The sequence below is a fragment of the Amphichorda felina genome (assembly GCF_050947745.1).
Source record: "Amphichorda felina strain 45539 chromosome Unknown scaffold_1, whole genome shotgun sequence".
NCBI lineage: Eukaryota > Fungi > Ascomycota > Sordariomycetes > Hypocreales > Bionectriaceae > Amphichorda > Amphichorda felina.
Window position 1 is genome coordinate 933,288 of NW_028145049.1, and position 19,427 is coordinate 952,714.

A 19,427-nucleotide genomic window follows, 5' to 3' on the forward strand; every position below is an offset into this window, starting at 1 on the left:
CTTCACTGAGGTCACCCCGGTCGCGTTTCTTCCTTTCCGTCAACCTCCTCTCGCAAGCCTGCGCCGACCTGGATCAAAGCATTGCCTAATGTCCATTTATGTCTGAGAGTTTTAACAGTTTCAACCATCGCGCCTGGCTATAGTTTCCTTGCGCATGTCAGCCACCACGAACCCCGTGAGTTTATTTTCCAACCTGTCTCAAAATAGCCTTCAGCGCAATCCGCCCACCTCTCCAGGACTATACCAAGCGTCTCATATATAACTTGGCCAGCGCAACAAATTATCAGCACTCGCAGAATATATTCTTCTAATACCATGACCCAGGCACACTATATCGAAAACACGCGGCGGCAGCCACTCCCGGACTCGGCCTTCTCCTTGTCCCACCTCTCCGCCGACAGGAAGAAGCTGCCAACACGCAGACGCAATGGCCCATAGGCTGGCTCGAGCTGCCGTTGACGCCGAGGCTTTGTCGCCAAGGGATGCTAACGCCCAGAGACGGCCCAAGGTCACGGAACTTAAGACGAAGACCGCTGCCCAGTTCAGGACTCAGAAAAACAAGGAGCATCCTCCACCGCCTCCGCCTCAGATCCCAGAGCCGAGCAGTTCAGATCGCCCCGAAGGTGCCCTGTACAATGTGGGCAAGCTCCTGGGGAAGGGTGGCTTTGCCATCTGCCACGAGGGCCAGCTTCTGCCATCGAAGCAGAGGTACGCCCTCAAGATTGTCAAAAGCCAAATGCCTGCAAAAATGGAGTCCAAGGTCGGTACCCTCAGTCTCCTCTATTTTTTGAACCTCTTCTAATACTTCGCAGTTCCAAACCGAACTTCAGATTCATTCCAAGATGAGGCACAAGAACATTGTTCAGTTCCTCCGAGCCTTCTCATTCAACAGCTGTACCTACCTCATCCTCGAGCTCTGCCCCAATGGGTCCTTGATGGATATGGTGAAGCGTCGCAAAGGACTCACCGAGGGTGAGGTGCGCTTCTATGCCGTCCAGATAACTGGTGCTATCAAGTACATGCATAGCAAAGGCATCATTCACCGTGACCTGAAAATGGGCAACATTTTTCTCGACTCCCAAATGAACGCCAAGATTGGCGATTTTGGCCTAGCGGCATTGTTGGTCACCGGTAGAGACATGCAGACGATACGGCGGACTACTCTCTGCGGGACACCCAACTACATCGCCCCCGAAATTTTAGAAAAGGGCAAGTCGGGTCACGACCATAGCGTGGATCTCTGGAGCTTGGGCGTCATCGTGTAAGTGCTCCCCCCTCTTTCTCGATAGAGAAGGCAGCTCACACAAAGAACTTCTAGGTTTGCCATGCTCACCTCGAAACCGCCGTTCCAGTCCACAACCACCGATGAAATCTACCGCCGGGCCAGAGAGCGGGAATATGAGTGGCCGAGCCACGATACGAGCGTCAAATTCATTAGCCAGGAGGCCAAAGACCTGGTCGCTGTCATGCTGCAAGAAGCCGACAAGCGACCGAACCCAGACGACGTCGTTCAACATCCCTTTTTCGCTTCCGGATACATGCCATCTGAGGATGAAATGAGCTCCCGACTTCGCGAGGTGCCACCGGACAGGCAAGAGTTCTTTATGAACCGACTAGAGGGCTCCATGCAGGCCATCTCTTACAGGAATCTGAGAAGAATGTGCCGTGAATGTGGAGTAGGACCCTGGAGCCAGGAGCAGGTCGTCCACACCCAGGTGTGGAAGGAAATGGCAGCTGAGGAAAAGGCAGGCCTAACTCCAGCGATACCTCTTGCTGAAGGCATTGTCTACAGGCCGTTCGACGAATGGTCACGGGAGCAGAACGAGCTCAAGGCGAAGCAGGCGGCATCTATGTTGTCATACTCGAACAGCCCCTCCGAGGACCCTCTGGGAGGAAGCCTGAAGGCGCCTACTGGTCTCTTGAGACAGCCACCCCAGAGCTTTGCGGCTCAACAGCGAGCACAGAGCCGTCCCGCGACCATTTCTGGGTCGTCAAGATCTAAAACTTCTGCCGAGCCCATCCCATTAGCCTCGCAGAGCACGCGGGGCCGTCCACGAAAGGAACTTCCCCGTGAGACGGCCATCAAGGATCTGCCCGCCATCACATCAAAGGTCCCACGTGAAACGACCCAACCTGAAGCGCGATCGACCAGATCAGAACCGGTGAACCAGGCAGCTGGAAAGACTTCGGTGGCACCCTCCTCCTCAACGTCATCATTGAGGCGACAGAAGCCGGAAGTGGCCCGCCCAGCATCCCTCTTTAGCTCCTCCGAGCGACCGGAGCCGATCTCGGATACCCAGCCAGACATCATCCTCGAGCGCTTACGACGGCTTCAAGCCGAGCTAGAACGGGCTCTCAACTCTCGCACCATGGCCATCATCTCATCTAAAACTGCTACGCCTCCACACCCTCACGTTGTCGTCAAGTGGGTTGACTACACAAACAAGTTTGGACTAGGATATATTTTGAATGACGGAAGCGTGGGTTGTATTCTTCGAGACATCCCAACTACGGAGGGTAGTAGTAAGACTGCCATGCTCCCCCCAGCCGGCATCTTCATTCGTGGGGCAGAGCGTCACATTGTGCGTCGGCAAGACGGCTCATACAGAGACAGAAACCAGCCTGTACCGATGACCGAGCCCATCAAGTTCTTTGAGAACAATGGAGAATCGGGTCTTTCTGAGGTGCTGGTCTCGCCAGAACACTTCCGGGTGGCCGTGAATGGGGACGGCACTGCTGGCAAGATGAATCCCGGCAAAGACATTTACCAGCACCGAAAGCGAGAGAGAATCATCCTTTGGAAAAAGTTTGCTAATTACATGATCGCCTACGGCCGAGACGAAGCTGTCCCGGTTGAAGAGACCCATGCGGCAGAGGCGATGTCTCCAGGCCAGAAAGGCACTGTCTCGGAGCTGGTGACATTTTATCAGCGCTTCGGTGATGTTGGATGCTGGGTCTACTGTGACGGGCACCTTCAGGTGAGCTACATGGGCAAATACGTGGTGTGGTTTTTGATGCTAACAATGCACAGTTCAACTTCCCCGATCACACCAAGATCGTCCTGGACGCAACTGGTACCTGGTGCCACTTCTGGCACCTTCCCAAGGAGGCTGCAGAGAAGCTCGCCAGCGAGGGCACGATAGAAGGCGCTGCGCTGGATGAGCGAGCAATGCTCTCGTACCCGCTCCAAACTCTCCTCAACTTCCACTCCAAGCCGACGGCATCTCGATCCACGCGTACAACCACCTCGCGCAGGCGGCCCGAGATCGATCCGGAGCTGCAGGGTATTCCGGCCGCCAATGACTTCCGCCACAAAATCACCTTCATCAAGTCTATCGTCAAGGAGTGGGTCTCCAACGGCGGCCTCGGAAACAGCTCTATGAGCAGGACGGGCCGTCTCCGGTGGACGGGCCACCGCGAGTGGAGCCACACCAAGGATCCCCAGAAGCATGTCTGGGTGACGGTTGGCGCCCGCTGGGGTGACCAGCGTATCACCACCCTCGTGGATCCCCGCCAGCCGTGGGAGCTAGGCGAGGACGTTGAAAGGTCCAGCAAGTGAAGGCACACAAAGCCCTTCACCTATTTTCTTTCCCTCTTCTCCTTTCGGGCAACTTATATACCCACCCAATAACCCCTGATGAGCAATGACGGCGCGATCATGTAAACTCACTTTTTGGACTCCCGCATTTCTTGTTATACAACGGCTGTCGAGCCGATGGGCGTTTCCGTTTGCTTTCCTCTCCTTTTTCCCCTCCTGTGGGGAACGGGCGGATGAATGAATCGATGGGAATGGCATGGCGCATAGCGGTTCAGCGACAGTATGGCACTTGTAGGACTCGTCTTCTACATTCGCATCTTCCTTCATCTTTATAGTGGATCGTTTTTCCTTACGCTGAGCGCCTTCTCGGCGAGGCGTTGATATAATGAACTAGTATAATACTCGTACATCTAATCTCTTGTCCTCCACTTCTCAAGTACATATGTAAACGAGATGGCGGGCAGTAAGAAGTATGGGATTAAGAATAGCGTCTTGATATTATTTCATGAGTGACCCGGGCAAAACGGGACTATGTACTGGAGCCTACTAATGCATCGACGCCGTGCAATGCCCACCTTCACTCTCTTTCTCTATACACTGGCGAGCCGTATCCATTCCCGCGCTGCTGACCTGTTGTCTCACGCCGCTGAGTAGTAGTGGCGCCAGCAGACGCCCAACTAAAGACCAAAAAACCCAAATATGACCGCAATGAATGACGCAGTGAAAAGAAGAACAAACAAGAACACCATGTGATCTGATTTGCAAGAGTTTTTGTTCCCGACAACAGAAAGAACAACACGAAGACATCGCCCTGCCGCGTGCTCCGCTCCATGGAACAAAACCGACCAAGTTTTCCCCCCCTTGTTTACGCATCAGAGTAGTTGTCTTCGTAATGGTGGTGGCCCGGAGGCGCGGGAGCCCAGCTGCCGCTGACGACATTGTCGCGCGAGCCCCAGTAGGCGCTCTTGGTGCGCTTCTCGCGCTCGAACTCGGCCCAGCGCTTCATGGTGATCTTGGAGCTATCGAACTCGCCCTCGTACTCGAGGCCGGCCTTCTTGGTCTTCTCGCCGGCCGTCTTGCGCGTATCACCCCAGGAGAAGTCGTCAAACTTCCAGAAGGCATACGTGGGAAGCACGAAGTTCCAGATGGGCAGGGAGAGGAGGTAGATAGCCATCCAGATAACGTAGGACGGCGAGTGGGCCGTCACAATAATCAGGACACCAGGGAGACCCAGAATGAGAGCCAAGAGCACCAGAGGAATAATCTGAGGGGGCTGGTTGATAATAGACGTAATGACTGTGCCCAGCGATCAGCGACTTTACATCTACTAGCAGGAAGAGAAATATAACAAGAGTTGTATACTTACCAACATAGAAGGTAAAGGCAATAGCAGCGGGAAGGACCAGCGTGCCGATGAGCTCAATGAAAACGACAAACTGCATGCTGAAGCAGAAAGTACCACAGAGATCGCGGACGAGCACCAGCTCCATAAGGTTGTGGATTGTCGAGTTGATCCAGCGACGTCGCTGAGACAGCAAGACCATGAACTTGTCGGGCACCGTCGTCTTGCAAACCGCCTGGGGAACGAAGACCTGCTTTCGCTTGGGGAACGTGCGAAGCATGAGCGTAGTCAGGTAACGGTCCTCACCAAGCAGGTACAGGTTCTTCTCGTGGAGAGTCTCAACAACGTTCTCCGAGTAGTGCTCGACGACATCGGGGTTGGCGAGAATCGGGACCCAGTAGTTCTGGCCACCCTTGGGCGCCTTGATACGGTACATGCAGAAGCAGCCAGGCAAGCAGGTGACACCACCGAAGACGGACTCGAAGGACTTGGCCAGATGATGGGAGATGAAGTACTCAAACACCTGGATGGCAGTGACCCAACTGTCGCGCTTGTTGGCGATCTTGGTCTCACCACACAGGCCCATGATCTCGGGATCCTTGACCATGGCCGAGACCATGTGCGTCAAGCTATCGGGGAAGACCTTGGTATCGGCATCGACCATGAGCATTATCTCATAGAAGTCGGGCGAGATACCAGTGACCTTCCACAATCCGTTGAACATTTCGTACTCGAGCTCCGTCATTCGCTCGTCGAACATGACCTTTTGCAGAAAAGACATGAGGATGATCTGACTGTCACGCTTACCACGGTTTCCGGGCTTGGAGGTACCGGCTTCGTCGGGGGTTCCGCACTTGACCACAATCATCATCGGCACCCGCTGCTGCTTGTCGATCGGGATCGCCGACTTGTGGCCGTAATCGTAGAAGCCGCAGTACACCTTGGCCATGTTGTGACGCTTGGACCCGCTGGAGACAGCAACGTAGGAGAAGGGCTCGACCATGTCGGGGGGCATAGTGTGATCCTTGAGCATCCCCAGAGCCACCTCCGGAGTCGACTTCAGCTCCCCCTTGCCCTTGATCATACCATCGCAAATAACAACGATGACCTTGTGACTGTTGGGATAGTCCGTCATGGCAATCGAGTCCAGAGTCGTGCGCATACCCTCCTCGCCCTCAGAGTACGCCGTGACGAGGTTCATGGTGTGGGCTAGCGGGAATCCAAACGGCTGCCAGTCTGCGGGAGGCTGAGGAACGACGGCAGGGTGGATGAAACCGGCAGGGCCAGGACCATCGGCCGCGCTCGAGTTTCCGCCGTAGGGGTCGGCCTGGAGGAAACTCGCGCGGCTGTCGTTGCTATGCTTGTAAACCGAGTTGGGGTGCAGCGAGCTCGAGGCTGCCTGGCTGCCCATAGTAGTAGGCATCCGACGCCCGTTGCTCCCAGCTTCCCCGGTATACACCGTGGAGAACCGAGAAGTCGTGGGGAGGAACGAGGCGCGCTTGCTAGTCCTGTCAGAGCTGAGAACGGTGCTGCCCACATCGCCGGGAAGCCTCTGGGGGGCTCGGTAAATGTCCTCGGACCAGTCCTCGATCTGCTTGTTGCGCTTCCGACGGTCGGAGCTCTGCGACGTCTTGCTGGCAGCATATCGGCGGCTGATGAACCACTGGAAGATGAGAGCCAGGAAGAATCGCGCACCAACCAAGCCCAGAATAAGAATCAGCGCGCAGTAAAGCACAACCTTGGAGGCAATGCAGCCGACGGTCTCGGTGTCGACGGAGCCCACCTTGATAATCTCCTCAAAGCACTGAGCAAGCTTCTTGTCGTCCGCGGCCTGGAACATGCGAGTGATATCGCGGCCACGAACAACGTGGTTTACCTCGGAATCGGGGTCCCTCAGCTCCTTGAAAAAGTCGGGGATGGTTACCTGAGACTCGTCGAACCAATTTAGGAGCTCCAGGTCAAGGACGCTGCCAGAGTAGACCATCAGGTTGCGTGAGCTGTTCTTGATGTCGTTCCAGGTAAAGTAGACGTCGGCCTGGCCCCTGATACCGATGTAGAAGTCGTCGCGGGACTTGGCAGACGTGTGGCAACCGTAGCCAAGGTAGTAGTCCTCCGTGGTGGTGTTCACCTTGGACGAACCGTCCTGATTGAAGGTCTTGCAGGGGAAGTACCAGGCAAGCTCACCTTGGCCGTTGGTGGGAATCTTGGAGTCCGGGCCTCGCGTGATCAGGTCCTTGCAAGCTCCGTTCACGTTCTGGAAGAGAAAGCTCCCATCCATACCACCGTACTTGGTGGGCAGGTCATAGAGAACGTTAGGACCATACCCATCCATGCGAAGAGGCATGCCCTCGGCCGGGGGGTGGTGGGATCCGACAAGATTGTAGGCCCTGCCGTGGAAAATCATGTATCCTGGGGACACCTCATTGATGCGCAGGCGCTCCGGGGGGGTTCCGCAAACGACCTGGGTGAAGCCAAAGGTGATGAAACCGACAATTGTCATGATGGCGAGGATGATGCTAATCAGCCCCATCTTCTCTCTCCAGGCTCGGCGCTGCGCCTTAGTGGGCCAGCCGAAGCACCTCAAGACGAAGTCTGGGCACCAGAAAGTGACAATGGCGCAGTACACATTCCAGAAGCTCGGCGGGCGAATCTGCTCCTCGGGCATCTTGGTCCTGCTCCTGCGCTTAGAATCACGCTTGCGGTCCTTGGAAACTTTGCCGGATTTCGCCCTCTTGGGACGCGTCGACACGTGGGCATCATTCTTCTCGAGGTCGTTGCGTCGGCTCCGGCGCCGGTGGGGAGGCGTGGCGTCGGAAACGCTGTGGTTAGTGTGTGAGTTGGAGCGGTCGGTAGAGCCCTCCAGCTGCTCGAGGAGAGGGTCGTTGCCCGTGGACGAGGGCAGTACTTGCATGTTGGCCGCATGCTTGTGGTAGTGATAGTTGCGGTGGTCCCTGTCAATTCTGTTCCTCTCAGGTCGGATGAGGCTCCTCTTGCGCGTGAAGGGCTGGTCGGAACTCGGTTGCCTGGAGTGGCTCTGGCTCGTTGGGGACAGAGGCATACTCTCTGTATTTGCATTAGGGTACGATATGGTTTCGGCGTAAGAAGAGGTGGATTTCCCACGTTCATGATGTCCTCCTGCGCCGGTCACTGGGCGATACGAGGCAGCCTCGACGTCGCCAGGCCGCGTGCGCCGAGAAGGGGAGTTCCTGTACGCATTTCGGTCGTATGTGGGACTGGCACCTGGCCTCTCGGGGAGAGACATGGTCCTGGAGATGAGGTGTCAGCAATGTTCGGGCTCAGGTGTCCATGCAACAGTGGCTTGCACCCAGTTACAGCAGCACCACGGACTCAACAAGTGCAAATGGGGGAGACGTCACCCTCGATTCGGAACACAACTGTCGTAGCTGCCAAGCGGAGCGAGTCGAGGGCAGCGACGCAGTGGTTCAGATCGGCCGACTATGGGAAATGGGTGGACGGTGCAGAGAGGGAGACGCTGCGCAGTGGAAGGGGGCTAGAAGGATGCATGGGGGGGGGAAACAAAAAGGCGGAGGGGGTGAGGCGCTGTCGCAGCGTCCCAAAACAGACAGCCGCCTCTCAGAAGCAGCGTAGAAGGGAGGTGGGCAAAAAAAAAGCACAAGCGAGATGATGATGGATATCAGTACGGACAGGTATTACTCACGCCTTGTTTGTGTTGTAATGTTATGGAGCCTCGCTCATTCGAGGAGCTCACACAAAGGGCACGGCCAACAGGTAAGATCCCTGGCACTGCAGTGGCCGCCCAACCCAAAAGATGCAGGGAGATTCCCGACAGAGCCCACTGTGCCGTGGGAGTGCGGGTTTGAAACTATCGTCGCCTCGGTCTGCCGATGTAGGTACCAATATGTACGAGTATGTATTCGTGTCGTCTGCCCACAGGCCCCGGGTCATGAACCTGACACGCGTGGCAGAGACAGGCGACAGCGCAGGACGCAGGCGTGGGACGATGCTAGCTGCTCACCGGACAACGAGCGATGACGGTCGATGAGGCGGTTGGATCGAAGAACTTGTGTATGCTTGTGTATGCTTGTGTATGCGTGTGTATGAATGTATGTACGAATACGGCGAGAGCCAGCAAGAGGCTGACCGTTGATTGATGGACTTGATTGCTTGATGGATCGCAGGCGGTTTCGAACAAGGAAATGGGACCCAGGCGAGACACGAAACGCTGGCCCCCCCCGGCAAGAACCCAGGACAGGACGACGGGTCGAGTGGCTCGTGAGAAGCAACGAAAGAAAAAAGATAAACGGCACACAACGAGAGAATGGCTTTCAGCGAAAGACGTTGGGGAATAGATGCGACACGGGGAGAGGAAAGTGAGCAATGGAGGAGGTTTGGTCTGCACCTGCCTGTCCACACAATCCCCCAGGGGGCCCAGGGGGGAGGCAAGCACAGAGGGCCATCGTGTTTACCCCCCAAGACAAGACTCCAGGAGTCCAGTGAGAAGTGGTTCCAAACTTGCACCTGTTCCAGGGCGATCGAGGCCCGGTCCAAAGTACCCTCCAAGTCCCCCGCTGTGGTCCCCCTGGCAATCAGGGCCACATGACCCCACTCTCACTGAGGGGCCGCTGGGGGAGCTCCATCTTTCCGAGCTACCAATTGGCCCAAAACCCCCGCGTCCCCTATCCACCTGTACTTGTCTAGTACACGCCAAGCTCACCAGAATCCAGAGTCGCTGGATTTTTAAAAGTACGATCGCCAGCGCGGCACACAGCCTGGGCGACCTGGCTGGGTCGTCATTCTCGCCCCCCTGAGCTCCTGTTAACTGTCGAATTGTTGTTGTTTTTTTTCTTTCGGGGGTTTTTTTTTTACTTGCCATCGACAGTGGTGTTTGTGAGGATCCTCCAGGACCGCTAGGTCGCAGTCCTATTATATCGTCAACCCCAACCGCATCATTCGCCTTGCCTCCTTGAGATGACCTCTAAATAATATTAACCCACTATCCGTGGAGACAAGGGGGATTATCGGTTGGACCGTGGGCCACATTCCAAGGCTGACCAGTTGGGACACGAGCTAATATTGTCATGGGGGAATTTTGCTTCCCCTCCATGGCTCCTCCAGATCATCAGATCATGGCTTCGATTGCCCCAATATGCCCTATTTCTCGGCTCTTAGCTACTCCGTATGTATTGACAAGATGTCCATCGTTCCAGTGCGCCCTTCTGCTCCGCTCTTGGCTATTGCGCATTGGCAAGATGTTACCTAGCCAATGACACCTTCGGTAACTATCGCCGCTATATGTCTTGGGTTGTCCCCAGCATCGACTTCACCGTGCACCCAGGCAGTCGGCCACTTACACCTACCCTACAGCCAGGGACCCTTACAAGCCTCACTGTCTACGTAGAGCCCGCTCTCTATGTTCATTTTCCGCTTGGCTGTGAATTCTGTGTTTGTTCAGTACTTTTTGCTTCTGTATGGACTCGGCTCTGCCATTATCTAATTGTTTGCGATGTTTGCGACACTTGTGGTTGGGCATCTCCAACTGCGCAGGCGGCTTGCAGGCAAACCTGGTACACCAATAAATTAACCAGATGAACTTGAACAACAAAACTGTTACTACGATGACCCAACATCAGGTTAAGTCTAACAGGGACTCCATCCAGAGAACCAAGCGGCACACCTTACATGAGCCATCTCAAGTAGCAATGACACGGCGTACCATAGTGTCTATACTGTGAAGCCACCTGCTTGGGTATCAGGAGTATACTCGTGTATGCTTGTCTACACTGCCAGCTCATGAGTCTCACGCCATGAGACTCGAGGATTCGACACCGAGCTCCCGTTCAGTGGACAAGTGCTACTACGTACATTCAACCGCAATTACTCCCCGTTATTATTCGTACCCTGGACGCCTCTGCATGGAGTGATCGGCCCAGGCATCTACCCGTCGGGATCTGGCAGACCTCCCGCTCCTCCAAAGCCTCCAGCTGAGACACGGCATCGTGGAAGGACTCGAGAAGTGCACTACAAACCACACGAGCCTGGGAATTATTAGTATCAGATAGGACCAGCGCCATAGGATTCATCTGGAGAGAGCCTGCCAGCCACCCACGGAGACGACGTCATCTGCTGAGACAGTCTCGACAGAGCCAAAGTTGTTGGCCACAAACACGGGCGATGGCGCAACTCGACTTGATGATTACTACATAAGACTTCGCACTAATAGTACATACAGACCGAGGTTTAAACACAAGTGGAGGCACGGGGCCCATACATATCTAGCAGCACTAATACTAGGTACTCGTACATCCTACGCATGTACGAATAGTATGACTTGTGTGTGTTCTGCCCTTGTCAGCCCCGGACTATCCCCAAGCAAGCCGCCTTATGGGGGCGCCATCCGCCTCCACTGTAGCCATGCATGCTCTCAACATGGACGGCCGGCGACGTGGAACTGCATCTCAGCCCTACGGACCGGGCATGTCCGTTGTCCTTCATGACCTGCCCACATATGCATCGGTAGCGGCGCAGCCACGACATGAGCGGGGATCCTGCTGACCTCGCCGAGCGTATAATACCCATACAATCGTAGCCCCGGGGGTTCTGGGCTGGAGCTCTTGGTGAGGTAGGCTGACTCTCGAGGACTCCGTCCTGTATCCCGACTGCGGAGTAAATATTACTCGTTGTCGGTGAACGGCGGTCTCTTCTGGAAAACTGGTTGGGTAGCATCCGCGGGAGCGGCGGCACACTGTTCTACACTCTGCAGGGCAGGTGAGCTCGGGGACTGGGGCACAACACTGAGTGCGGCATGCTAAAACACGAGATGGATCGCCCGTCATAATACTTGATTATTGGGTACAGAATCATGGGGGTTTGGTTCCTCCATCCTGATTCCTGGGATGCTACCGTGAGTGCATTAAAAATAAAAAGAGCCGGTCTATGTCGCAACACAACGGCTTGCCGTCATGGAGATGATGAACACTTTGCAAGTTGCTACCGTCGCAGATGGTTGGCACATGGTGCGTATCGGTCTCCGGCGTGGAATACGAGGCCATGGCCCCGCTAATAGCTCGCTTCCAAACTGGGTGCCGAGACGGAGGGACGGAATCTACAAGCGCCGGCCTCGGGGAGTCGGGGCTTGAGCCACGCAGGACAGCACTAGCAGCTCAGCCGCAGCGTCGGGATCTGGCAAACCATGCTGCCAAGTTATGTGCTGCATCGGGAGATGTGGTACTCGTAGGTACGCAGTACTACTAGTAGTATTAGTATTCGTAGTTGACTGTGCTGACTCGTGAGTTTGTCGAGATATCGGTCGCAACGAATTACCTCGTGGGTCCCCGACCGGGGAGACGATAGGGATGAGGGGTTATGGTCGGGGCTGGTGCCGGCGGTGTCCATGGTATCATGCCAGTATACGAGAAGAGTGGACACTGGACACAACACCGGACTCGCAGAGTCCAGGGGATCCGCGATCCGGGGGCTTGGCATCGAGCCAGACCTGGACCACCTGGCACGACACACGGGTAGAGACCGTGACGCGGCGGCTACTCGTATGAAGGATGTTTCATGGCGAATTGGCTAAGGAATGCTGTCGCGCTCACGAGGTGACGACGTTTCGTGTCATGTCTCCAAGACACCTTGACCCCTCGTAATGTGCTATCGGTGTGGTCCCAACCACCTGCCTCCTAGCTTGTGTCTACGAGGTCAGCAAGCCAAGCCAAGGCTGATCGACAAAGAGAGAAAAAAAACTTTTGACTGGAATCTGGAATCTGGATGCACAAGGGCCAGGCCGACATGGCGCTAGCGAGGCGCCTAATAAATGTGACCATGATGCGTGGTACGGTGCAGATTGCGGGATGAATAAAAGATGGTCAAGCCAAGAGGAGCTGGATGAAGACAATATTGCTTGGAAGCCACATTCATCAGGCGCTGGAGGCGGTGACTCGTGGCCGAAAATAGGTACCTGGGCAAGGCAGGCGCCAGTCGTTCCCAGGGCGGCGCCGGTGCGGGCAGGCGCGAGCAATGATGGCGCGTTCCTTTGGGGGGAGGGGGGGGTTCCTGAGGGTTCCTGAAGTGGGGATGCACCAAAAGAGAAAGGTAGACAATGTTTTAAGGTCTCTCAGAGGCTCCTCCACTAGTCCCGCCATCTTGCCGAGACCAGCTAACCGCCCTAGTGCGCACAGTATGTATGTACGGTGGTACAGAGGCTGAAGTATGAGTACGTACGTACTGCTCCGGAACCTGGAACGTGCAAGTCTGTTCCCAATCCCGCCGTTGAACTTTGAGGTCAGATGGAGGTAGGGCACCGTTCCTGAGCTGGGCGGCGCCACCAAGGGGACGACAAGTCGTCGACCACAAACGAAAACCAGCTGGCTGGGCTGAACGGTACCACTTCCGCTGCGAAGGGAACTACGAATACCTGTCTGTACTGCGTATGACAAGGATCGGAGGTAGGTAGTCATGCGTGCAGGGTCCATCGAGGTCGCTGTAGTGGGATGGAGCGGCCGGAGGAGATGGAGCGACCTGGAACTTGGAATATAATACGCCATTCGGGGCGAAGGCTGGATCCCTTCGGGCTATGGTCGTGCGGTGTCGCCGCCAGCCCGGGCCTTGAACTGAAGCTGCCTAATTAGTATTACCACGTATCCGTACTATACGGATACTCGTAGGTAGTTTCTTCCGGCTCACGTTGAGCAGGCGCCAACGGTCATTGGACAGAATGGGCGGATCTATATTATGACACTGATTGCCAGGCATTGTCTTATGTACCTTGCCTTACGCCTGGTTGATGGGTGGAAAGAGAACATGCCGACGCCGTTCAGCAGCTTCAGCTGCGCGACTACTTTTCCCCATACGTATTCGTACTCACCTGCATTACGGGGTTCCAAGCCTCAACCTGCCACTGTGCTGGGCTGTGCTGTGCGGAATTCACGCTCGCTAGCCTTTTTTTCCTTGCCCGCCCCAAGCTCCGCAGTGGATGGCGCTCCTCCTACATATGCTGTCATCGTCATTATTGATCCATTCCATTGGGGTCGGGTCTTACGTCAAAGGGTCTTGGACGGGTCGTTGTCGGCCAGGCAGTATTCGTACATGGCTCACACCATCTCCAGCCATCTCCAACCCCTGCTGCACGATTTTTTTTTTTTTTTTTTAACGGCGCTGTCCGGGTCCCTCCAACTCCAGTGCAACGCCAGTGCGCCACTGTGTGCCTCGTGCCTGCGCCCGTGCCTTGCGCCTTGGGACTTGCGCCTTGGGCCTTGCAACCCTGAGCCCGTTGTTGAGAAGACCAATTTCAGAACGTGGGCCAAGCTCATTGATTAGAGCTTGGGGGTCCAGGTCGAACCTCTCCAGTACGGAGCAATACATAGCTGGCTCCAACCCCCTTTAGCATCAGCTCCACAACGGCAAAGTACTTGCTAATGGAAATCTGCCCTGGAAGAAGCTCCCTTAGCCCACCTCACTGTGTGCGAGCCTCCAGCTGCCACCACCCAACGGCTCCCGCGTTTGCCTCCAGTGCCCTCCACCACAGTGCCTAGACTTCCAGATTGCCAGACCAGACCCGGTCTCCGTACAGCCAGAGCAGCCAGGTGCAGCCACTTGCCCTCCCCAGAACCGTCCAGGGATCAGCGGAGGCCACCAGTGCACCACGAGCACCACCACTCCACCACTCCACCGCAACGGAGTACAACCATCCATCATCCATCAAACCACCATCCCACCCCCCCAACAGGGCCCCCGTAGCCCCCCCAGCCGACCACTCCCGCACCCAGATCCCTTCTCAGATCCTTCCCGTACGAGAAAACACCATCTTAGCCATCTCCGGCCTGGATGCTGGACAGCGACTCGACTACAGTACGGCATTGACACCGGGCATTGACATCCTGTACCTACCTACCTATAGGTCCTGTGCGCTATTCCCAGGCTGCAGCCTCGCGCTCCCACTTCAGCCTTCGTCTCACCTTTTCGGCCGGCGACGGGGACACAAACGAGTGTCCTTGAACCCGAGGGCAACGCCATGGCCGCAGTCAGCACCTCGCCGCCTCCAACGTCTGCCTCTCCCAACAGCCATAGGGATCTCACCCCAGTCCAGAGTCACGCGAGACCCTCAACAAGCGACAGTCAAGGCCATGGCCACGGTAACAAGCATCACCGTGTCTCCCGCAAACCCCTAGCCGTCCCCTCAACGGCAATGGACGCTGGCGCCCGCATTCGGGACGCCCCCGTCTCCCCTGTCAGGGTCAATTTTCATGACGACAACTGGGCTCAGCCCTCCAACGCCAACATCGAGCATACGCACCCTCAATCAGCCCACTTCGAGCTCGCCGATCGCACGGTTTACCATGGTCACTCCGGTGGCTCCCAAACAACCACTATCAGGACCATCAGCGACGCTCCTCCCCAGCTCCCCCCTCTCGACACCACCCCAACTCCCACCTCCTCCTCCGAGTCACGACAACAGCAGCAACGATCACCCTCGACGACCGGCGATGTCCAGAGCCCCGCCAGCTCCGTTGCCAGGAGCCCGGCCGGGTTCGACCAGAACCTCTCACCCTCCACCCCCGGGCACATGGCTGATCGCTTCGCCGATCCCACTGCCGCCACGACCATGAACCCCACGGAGCGGCTGAGGAGACAGGAGGCTTTCCGGAACAGCCGTGAGTCGGACGAAACGACCAGCACCTCGCAGCAGCCTGCCTCTACAGAATCGTCTGCCGCCACCAGCGCGAGTTCCGTGTCGGGCATCATGGAGAACGCCGAGTGCGCACCCAACGAGGACTCGCCGGGGAGCTCCATCATAGAGGGCAACCTCCCCAGGATCCAGTCTGTGCCGCAGTTCCAGTACCACCACCAGCAACCGCTGGGTCACCCCGCGCGCGTCCACAGCGTGCCTCACGAAGATGCCAGGACCGCATCCACTCCCGACCTGAGCGAAGGTGCTCCCCACATCAGGCGCCACCTCACGCCCAACTCTCAATACTTCAAGGGAAACTCCCTGTCTCGACCGCAGTCGGCGTACTCGGTGTACTCGGACATGGCCCCGCGCGGGCGATCCCCTAATCTCATGCCGGGAGGGTCGCACATGCGGGCGCCTTCGGTACAGTCCCGCAAGTCACCCGATGTGCGCATGTCGACCTATGGCGAGCTCCTCAACATCCCGTACCCCCAGCAGGCACCCGCGCCCATTGGGCTCGACAACTCGAACCTGCGGTCCGTTGTCGGCAACAATGCGTCTCTCCTCAGCACACAAAAGACGCTGGAGATGTACCGGGCCAATGTGAAGAAGACGACCGACTTCTCTATTCAGTACTCGTTTGCCGTCTTTCTTGTCTCCACAGCGCAGGAGCAGGGCCTGGACTTCTCTGACCCCAAGGGGCGAAAGAACAGCCCTCAGCCGCTGCGAGACCTGGACAGCCCTGTCATCGAGGCCACTGCCGCGACTCCCTACGACCTGGTGCGGGAGGCTCGCCAGATCCTCCAGCGCCTAGCAAGTGGTGGATATCCATTTGCGCAGTACTACCTGGCCGACGGGTACGCCTCTGGCCTCTTCAGCAAGGGCAAGGAGGACTACAACTCAGCATTCCCCCTCTTTGTTCTAGCTGCGAAGCACGGCCACGCCGAGTCCGCCTACCGCACCGCGCTCTGCTACGAGTTTGGCTGGGGCTGCCGAAAGGATCCGGCAAAGGCAGTGCAGTTCCTGCGGTCCGCCGCATCCAAGCGGCACCCGGGAGCCATGACGCGCCTGGCCAAGGCCTGCCTGGTGGGCGATCTGGGCGAGAAGAGGTACCGCGAGGGCGTCAAGTGGATGAAGCTCGCGACCGAGGCTGCCGACACTCAGTACAATGCGGCCCCCTACCAGCTGGGGTGCCTATACGAGACTGGCTACGGCGACGACCTTTTCCCCGACGAGCGGTACGCTGCCGAGCTGTTCACGCAGGCGGCCGACCTCGGGCACCCGGAAGCCAACTACCGCATGGGAGACGCGTATGAACATGGGCGCCTCGGTTGCCCCAGGGATCCTGCCCTCTCTGTCCACTTCTACACGGGCGCCGCGGACCGCGAGCATGCCGGGGCCATGATGGGTCTGTGCGCGTGGTACATGGTGGGAGCACCACCAGTGCTGGAGAAGGATGAGGAGGAAGCGTACGAGTGGGCGCGCCGCTCCGCAAAGCTCGGTAAGTCTGAACGACATGAGCGGAGGATGAATGAGGAGCACATCAGCTGACTGACTGGTGTTACGTCGTGTAGGATACGTGAAGGCGCAGTACGCCGTCGGATACTTTACCGAAATGGGCATTGGCTGCCGCCGGGACATCCTCGAGGCCAACGTGTGGTACGTCAAGGCCGCCGACGCCGGAGATGAGCGGGCAAAGCAGCGACTTGCCATCATCCAGGCCGCCGTCAGCGGCGAGGGCAAGCCCATGGACGTTGCGCCGCCGCGGACAGGAAAGATGACCAAGGAGAACAACGACAAGGACTGCATTGTCATGTGAACGAACGGATACAGCAGCTGCGGGAGGCGGTTTACTGGCTGGAGATAGATGACGGCTCCGATGGCGAAAATATACGACTTGACATGCGAGCACAAAAAGAAGACGGCGGAGAGGATAATCCACGAGGAGGACAAGAGAAGGAGACAGTCCGGAGAAGAAGCAGAGAGTTGGATGGGATACCCGAAACGTCTTTTGCTTTCCCCCTCCCCACTCTCCATCGGCTATTGTCCTTTGGATAGAGGAGAACAATGGGCTGTTGGGGTCTTTTTTTATTGTCGATTTTTTTTTGGCATAGCCAGGGCATGGGCTTGCGACTGACTGCCGGGGCGGTATTGCTCCCGCACGAGACGCTGTTTACAGGAGTTTTCTTTTCGCTCTTTGCTTGGCCAACTCATTTCCTGCGTTCTACTCGACTGCTCTGCGTTCTGCTCATCGACACGACTACACGCTCTCTTCTTAACAGGGTCCTTAGTATTGGCTGGCCAACTCTGTTGCTTAGGTGACCTGGTTGGCTTTCTGGGAAATCTCGCAAAAAAAAACAACAACAACAATGGTTACCCGCGAGCCGGGAGCGCGAGACTCGGGGAACATGGAGAACCCCTTTTCTTTTCATTCTGGGACGCGGGGGACTTTCCAATACACGGGCAGGCATCTTTATATTTTATTAGTCGGGGTCTTTCCTTGTTATTAGTGCATGCGCAGAAATTGGGAGGGGGATGGGAGGAGGACAGGAGCGGAGATGGCGAACGACGGGGCTACATGATGATGGGGTGGCCAGGCGTTTTCCAGAGGGCCTGCTCTGTTCTCCCTTCCCTTCTCTTGCGCGCGAGATGGCGTTACTCTGAGGGTTTCATGTTATGTTTCTGCCTGTCTCTCTCTGTTTTGACTGATGGGGCTCTCTGGATGTAGCTAGGACGCAATAATGATGCTGTATTGGGATGAGCCGACTTGGATGAAGCAGTTTTGTGCCGATGTTGTCATGTTGTCCCTGTGAGCTGTTGAGCGTGGGACTGCGGATACCACGTGTGATATGCCAGTCAGACCGTTATCGACTTATCACCATTTTCAGGGTCTCTGGGCTGAAGTCGGAGGAATTTTCGGGAGCCGGGGGAGCCGCAGGGACCTTGAAGCCGTGTGGGTCGATTCCTTGGACGACGTTGACGACTCACAGGTCGACGACGGACCGAAACCAGCCATGTTTTAACCACGAGACACGTGGGCCGCGCAGCCGTCATGTAGTACTAGTATCATGTACGGATATGGCGTAGACTACGACGGACGGTAGTACGAGTACTAATAATACCGCGGTGTGGTATCTGTGCTCACTGCTGCTATCGGGACTCCATCCTGACGGTGGAACTTCAGAGGCCCATTAAAAAGTAAGGTGGACTGCCTGCCGAGCAGTAGAATTATCAACATAACGAGGATCGGAAGGTGATGTCACGGATGACATTTGATGGTCCTCCAAGTCTTTGAAGGATTGATGCCATCGCTACGTACAGACCGACCCCTGGGCGGCTCGATGGAAGTACCAGTGCTCGATCACGGAAGATGGGCGAATGAAGACATCCAGTTCCTGCCTCATCTGTCCAGGTCATCAAGGTCGTGAATGCCAGACCAAAAGAGGGAGTGACGAAGGAGGTGGGGCCCCCACAAGTCCCACCCCGCGGATTGGCCAATGCGCCATCCGAGGCAATTTAACTTTCGTGTCGAAGACGCGTCGAAGCGCGTTGCGACGCGTCCCCTCGCGAACGTCGAGTCATCAGGGTATCAGGGCATCATCACCCGTGACACTCCCCCACACCCCCCGGATATTATGAGTTGCGGTTGCTGAGGAAATCGACGATGGAGGACTGGCAGAGAGGATAGTATCCGTACGTACAGAGTACCTATGATGCAACAAGGTGCAGGCGGGGGCTTACAGATGGGGGCTTACAGATGGGGGCTTGCAGACGGGGCCGTCCGTCTGCACGCACTCAAACATGCATCGCGATAGCAGAATCAGTCGCGGAGGGGGAGCCACATGACGGAAGCCATGTGCAGGGCGGACTGTCGAAGCCCCTCACTTCCCATATCAGAG

General features: G+C 56.5%; 3 protein-coding genes across 3 annotated transcripts; 2 read left to right on the forward strand and 1 right to left on the reverse strand.

Moving 5' to 3' along the window:
• Positions 1–427: 427 nt before the first annotated feature.
• On the forward strand, positions 428–3,559 carry CDC5 (Cell cycle serine/threonine-protein kinase cdc5/MSD2; the record flags this gene model as incomplete). The annotated part of the gene is made up of 4 exons (XM_083189804.1): positions 428–760; positions 813–1,261; positions 1,319–2,978; positions 3,032–3,559. 4 exons carry the CDS (start codon positions 428–430, stop codon positions 3,557–3,559), a joined length of 2,970 nt encoding a protein of 989 aa, XP_083053663.1.
• Positions 3,560–4,403: 844 nt separating this feature from the next.
• CHS3_1 (chitin synthase CHS3) lies at positions 4,404–8,142 on the reverse strand (the record flags this gene model as incomplete). The annotated part of the gene is made up of 2 exons (XM_083189805.1): positions 4,404–4,834; positions 4,905–8,142. 2 exons carry the CDS (start codon positions 8,140–8,142, stop codon positions 4,404–4,406), a joined length of 3,669 nt encoding a protein of 1,222 aa, XP_083053664.1.
• Positions 8,143–14,871: 6,729 nt separating this feature from the next.
• On the forward strand, positions 14,872–17,347 carry CHS4 (SEL1-like repeat protein; the record flags this gene model as incomplete). The annotated part of the gene is made up of 3 exons (XM_083189806.1): positions 14,872–14,880; positions 14,947–17,029; positions 17,103–17,347. 3 exons carry the CDS (start codon positions 14,872–14,874, stop codon positions 17,345–17,347), a joined length of 2,337 nt encoding a protein of 778 aa, XP_083053665.1.
• Between the last annotated feature and the right edge of the window lie 2,080 nt (positions 17,348–19,427).